General features: G+C 43.2%; 1 protein-coding gene across 1 annotated transcript; it reads left to right on the forward strand.

The window, feature by feature from the left end:
* The first annotated feature begins 965 nt into the window (after positions 1–965).
* Positions 966–1,787, forward strand: LOC125551556 (ferredoxin, chloroplastic). Its single transcript, XM_048714807.1, has one exon. The coding sequence runs from the start codon at positions 1,059–1,061 to the stop codon at positions 1,488–1,490; it is 432 nt and encodes a 143-aa protein (XP_048570764.1). The 5' UTR covers positions 966–1,058; the 3' UTR covers positions 1,491–1,787.
* Positions 1,788–6,072: the final 4,285 nt, after the last annotated feature.

Raw genomic sequence — 6,072 nt, forward strand, 5'->3', positions numbered from 1 at the left:
TACTAGCGTTACGTGCTATTCCACGACGACACTATATTACGTCTAATACAAATTGTTGATCCCATAAACTTCTGACGCTATCCTGTCTTCCAATGCCACAACTATGCCCCTACTAATGTCATACCAAATAAGCCAATGTCACAACTATTTAAAATAAATAGTGCTGGTGTTGGTTGTAAATAGCGCGTCACCAACGGAAGTTGTGGCTAACACTTTTTCCACTAGTGCGGTGAACAGTAAAATCGAGGATAAAACAAATTCAAAAGTTCCTGTTTTTTTTGGTAACCTTTGACAAATTTTCTATGTGCTTGCAAAAATTTACCATGAATGAAAATTTCTGTAAGTCATGGCAAGAAAAACTAAATCGATACTTAAAAAATGCTATCTTTTTAAGCATTTTAGAGTGCTGGTTTTTGTTTTGGCCATGACTTCCACGAATGTCATTTCGTGATGAAAATTTTCAAGCATAGAAAACTTTTGTCAAATGTTACAAAAAAAATAGAATCTTTTGATTTTTTTTAATTTTCTTTCGAGTTTACTATTCACCCAAGCTTATTTGAGCTCGGGAGCAGAAGAACACTTTTAGTGTTTTCTTTTTAGGGGTAACACTTTTAGTGTTACTGTTACAGTTTTCGTTCAAACATGTTACAGCTACTACATTGCCACCTCAAAAGAAGTTAATAGTTCCTACTAGTTAGTAGCCACACACATGGAGCGACTCACGCAGCTCCAACCAATTAAAGTTTCGTGAATCTTCGATCGCTATTCATTTGGCCTCGCTCGACGTCACGCGGCTCTCGTGACCACTTATGTCCCCCCGATGGATGTCGCCGGCCACACGCCCCTCGACGACGACGAGATGAGCAGCGTGTGATCCTCGTCGCCCGCCCATCCAAGCGAAGATAAGACGCCCACTCCCTTCCCTCCACATGGCACCCACCCCGAATCCCTTACTTATTCCCGCCCCCCTCACTCCTCCATCCCCTAGCTCGCTCGCCTATCCTCTCCAGCTCCCCAGCCACACAGAGAAAGAGCGTCTAAGCTCCAGCTAGCTTGCAATGGCCGCCGCACTGAGCCTCCGCGCGCCCTTCTCCCTGCGCGCCGTCGCGCCACCGGCGCCCCGCGTGGCCCTCGCGCCCGCGGCCCTCAGCCTCGCCGCCGCCAAGCAGGTGCGGGGAGCCAGGCTCCGCGCGCAGGCGACGTACAAGGTGAAGCTGGTGACGCCCGAGGGCGAGGTGGAGCTGGAGGTCCCCGACGACGTCTACATCCTCGACCAGGCCGAGGAGGAGGGGATCGACCTGCCCTACTCCTGCCGCGCCGGCTCCTGCTCCTCCTGCGCCGGCAAGTTGGTGTCCGGCGAGATCGACCAGTCCGACCAGAGCTTCCTCGACGACGACCAGATGGAGGCAGGGTGGGTGCTCACCTGCCACGCCTACCCCAAGTCCGACATCGTCATCGAGACCCACAAGGAGGAGGAGCTCACCGCATAAGCTGCCATACCTATCTCTCTTTGCAAGAGGATCGAGCTGATATCATATTATCTCCTACAGTATCATGCATGCATGGACATCGCCAGATCGATACACCGATTGTTTTGTGCTCGAATGAATTGCTCGATGCATGGTTTGCTCAAGTAATATTGTCTTCGAATTACTACCTTTTTGTACCGTAAGATATACGTACTACTGTCGTAATACTAGCGTGTACCTTGTACGTAACTCGACGTACTGAAATGAATCCTGATGGCTGAGGCGTCTCTCTGATTAATAGTAATATCTTCTTTTTAATTGAGAGACTGCTGAATTACTTGATGAACATCTTACCTGGGACTTTCTTCTATCCACATAATAGGTGCATGCTACGACTTGTTTCAATATGAGTTGCACAATTTTCTCATAATTTTGTTTACCGACAAGGAGACCCCTTCTCCCCACTCATTTTTGTCCTCACTACTGATTTGCTCCAATCCATTTTCAATGAAGCTTTGGACAACAATTTAATAGCTTTGCCCATTATCACTGAAACAACAGAGATTTCCCCTATAATCCAATATGTATGTGATACTATTATTATCTTGCCTGCATGTCCCTTGCAAATTCAACAAGTTCAGAACCTATTGATGCATTTTGGGGTTTACACAGGTCTCAAGGTCAACTACAACAAATCCATGATGGTTCCCATTAATGTACCTGCTCATAAAATCCAGCAACTCTCAGCTATTTTAGGCTCCGCCGAGGGTAATTTCCCCTTTACTTACCTTGGACTTCCTCTTGGCATTTCTAAACCCAAGATTGAAAATTTTGCTCCTCTAATGAAAAGGATTGGATCTAGACTTGCTGGTTCCTCCACAATGCTTTCCTATGGAGAGAAACTCATTCTTGTGAAGTCTATTTTCACTAGCCTACCTACTTTCTTTATGGGCAGTTTAGACCTTCCCACAGGAGTTGTTGACCAAATTATTAAATACTTGAGACATTGCTTTTGGAGGAAGTATGGGATGGAAGGCAGAGGTACTGCTCTTATTCCCCGAGACAAAATTCTTGATGTGCAAACTCAGAACAAAGCTTTGTTGATGAAAGATCCGCATAATTTTTTCAATAGTTATGACCTCCCTTGGGTGGACCTTATATGGAGCTCCTACTATACTTCTACCCCTCCTCGTGTCAGACCTGTTGGTTCCTTCTGGTGGAAGTCTGTTCTCAAATTAATCTCTGATTTTTAAAGCCATCTCTTCCTGCAGCATAGGGCAAGGGAACTATGTTCTTCTGTGGTATACAACTGGGATGGTAACAGATTCATTGATAGATTCCCTAAGCTTCATTCTTTTGCTGTGAATGACCAACTCTCAATTGAGCAAGCACTGCACATCAACCCTCCAAAGGATATATTCCATAGGCCACTCTCCACCCAAGCTTTTTAGCAGTTCCAGGGTGTCCAAAACTTTTTATTGAGCCGAGACCGTAGAACAATAGTTCTACGATATTTTCAATGTATTAATAAAATATTTACAATCATTACAAAAGAGGTCAGACAGGCAATTAGCCCACACCAGTTTTGGGGAAAAATACATTATCAAATTAAAGATGTTGTTCTATCCAACTACCAATCTGTGTTGTCCTAGTCTGTTTGGCTCTTAGCTGCACTACTCGTAGTCCTTCTTTTAGGTAGAATTTCCAAGTGTTCAAATGTGGAGCAGCTGACCTGAAGATCTTATCATTCCTTACTGACCATATACCCCAGCAGGGCATGATCACAATGTCTAGAGCAATATTGGAAGGCAGGTGTTCAATAGTCAACAAGATCTCATCATAAGCTGAAATGCCTCTCTGTTTAGCCGGTATAATATGGTCCCGGCAGAGGAGCGCAAACGGGCAGTCTCAGAAGAGGTGGACAAGGGTTTCTTCAGTTCCTTCCGAGCAAAGGGCATGATACGTCTCCAACGTATCTATAATTTTTGATTGTTCCATGCTATTATATTATCTGTTTTGGATGTTTAATGGGCTTTAATATGCATTTTTATATTATTTTTGGGACTAACCTATTAACCGAAGGCCTAGTGCAAATTGTTGTTTTTTTGTCTATTTCAGTGTTTCGCGGAAAAGGAATATCAAACGGAATGAAACCTTCGCGATGATCTTTTTTAGAATAAACGCAATCCAGGAGACTTGGAGTGGAGGTCAAGGAACCAACGAGGCGGCCACGAGGTAGGGCGGCGCGCCCAAGGGGGGCAGGCGCACCCCCACCCTCGTGGGCCGCTCGTGGCTCCACCGACCTATTTCTTTCGCCTATATATACTTTTATACCCTGAAAACATCCGGGGAGCCACAAAACCACTTTTTCACCGCCGCAACCTTCTGTACCCGTGAGATCCCATCTAGGGACCTTTTTCGGCGATCTGCCAGAGGGGGATTCGATCACAGAGGGCTTGTACATCAACACCATAGCCTCCCCGATGATGTGTGAGTAGTTTACCACAGACCTTCGGGTCCATAGTTATTAGCTAGATGGCTTCTTCTCTCTCTTTGGATCTCAATATAAAGTTCTCCTTGATGTTCTTGGAGATCTATTCGATGTAATTCTTTTTGCGGTGTGTTTGCTGAGATCCGATTAATTGTGGGTTTATGATTAAGATTATCTATGAACAATATTTGATTATTCTCTGAATTCTTATATGCATGATTTGATATCTTTGCAAGTCTCTTCGAATTATCAGTTTGGTTTGGCCTACTAGATTGATGTTTCTTGAAATGGGAGAAATGCTTAGCTTTGGGTTCAATCTTGCGGTGTACTTTCCCAGTGACAGCAGGGGCAGCAAGGCACATATTGTATTGTTGCCATCGAGGATAAAAAGATGGGGTTTATATCATATTGCTTGAGTTTATCCCTCTACATCATGTCATCTTGCCTAATGTGTTACTCTGTTTTTATGAACTTAATACTCTAGATGCATGCTGGATAGCGGTCGATGTGTGGAGTAATAGTAGTAGATGCAGAATCATTTCGGTCTACTTGAAACGGACGTGATGCCTATGTTCATGATCATGCCTAGATATCATCATAACTATGCACTTTTCTATCAATTGCTCGGCAGTAATTTGTTCACCCGCCGTAATATATGCTATCTTGAGAGAAGCCACTAGTGAAACCTATGGCCCCCGGGTCTACTTTACATCATATTATTTTCCCGTCAACTAGTTATTTCTGTCGCCGTTTATTTTGCAATCTTTACTTTCAATCTATACAACAAAAATACCAAAAATATTTATCTTATTATCTCTATCAGATCTCACTTTCGTAAGTGACTGTGAAGGGATTGACAACCCCTTTATGGCATTGGTTGCGAGGTTTTTGTTTGTTTGTGCAGGTACTATGCGACTTGCGTGTAGTCTCCTACTGGATTGATACCTTGGTTCTCAAAAACCGAGGGAAATACTTATACTACTTTGCTGCATCACCCTTTCCTCTTCAAGGAAAAACCGACGCATGCTCAAGAGGTAGCAAGAAGGATTTCTGGCACCGTTGCCGGGGAGATCTACAATCAAGTCAAGACATACCAAGTACCCATCACAAACTCTTATCCCTCACATTACATTATTTGCCATTTGACTCTCGTTTTCCTCTCCCCCACTTCACCCTTACCGTTTTATTAACCCATTGTCGTTTTATTCACCCTTCTTCCGTTCGTCTTCTTTCGCTTGTCTCTTATGCGTCAGTGTGTTAGATCGTTTATTTTGCCCTCATGGCTAGTTCTCCTATCATTGTTAACATTCCCGACAATGAAGTTCTTAATTGTAAACAGAGGGAGGGAGAAAACTTAAAAGATGCTTGCTATAGAATTTGCAATGCTCAAAATAGATCTATTAAAAAGCAATCTACTTCCGTTCTTCTTCGCAATTTTTACGTAGGCATCTGATGTCTACTACACAACCTTCTTCTTGTAGACGTTGTTGGGTCTATAAGTGCACAGGTTTGTAGGACAGTAGCAAATTTCTCTCAAGTGGATGACCTAAGGTTTATCAATCCGTAGGAGGCGTAGGATGAAGATGGTCTCTCTCAAGCAACCCTGCAACCAAATAACAAAGAGTCTCTTGTGTCCCCAACACACCCAATACAATGGTAAATTGTATAGGTGCACTAGTTCGGCGAAGAGATGGTGAAACAAGTGGTATATGGATAGTAGATAAAGGTATTTGTAATCTGAAAATATAAAAACAGCAAGGTAGCAAGTGATAAAAGTGAGCGTAAACGGTATTGCAATGTGTTGAAACAAGGCCTAGGGTTCATACTTTCGCTAGTGTAAGTTCCCTCAACGATACTAACATAATTGGATCATAAAACTATCCCTCAACATGCAACAAAGAGTCACTCCAAAGTCACTAATAGCGGAGAACGAACGAAGAGATTATGGTAGGGTACGAAACCACCTCAAAGTTATTCTTTCCAATCAATCCGTTGGGTTATTCCTATAATTGTCACAAACAACCCTAGAGTTCGTACTAGAATAACACCTTAAGATACAAATCAACCAAAACCCTAATGTCACCTAGATACTCCAATGTCACCTCAAGTATC

The sequence above is a fragment of the Triticum urartu genome, chromosome 4 (genome assembly GCF_003073215.2).
Source record: "Triticum urartu cultivar G1812 chromosome 4, Tu2.1, whole genome shotgun sequence".
Lineage (NCBI taxonomy): Eukaryota > Viridiplantae > Streptophyta > Magnoliopsida > Poales > Poaceae > Triticum > Triticum urartu.

Bases quoted from the DNA above. Each gene is read 5' to 3' on its own strand.
- LOC125551556 (XM_048714807.1), top strand. From the start codon at position 1,059: ATGGCCGCCGCACTGAGCCTCCGCGCGCCCTTCTCCCTGCGCGCCGTC.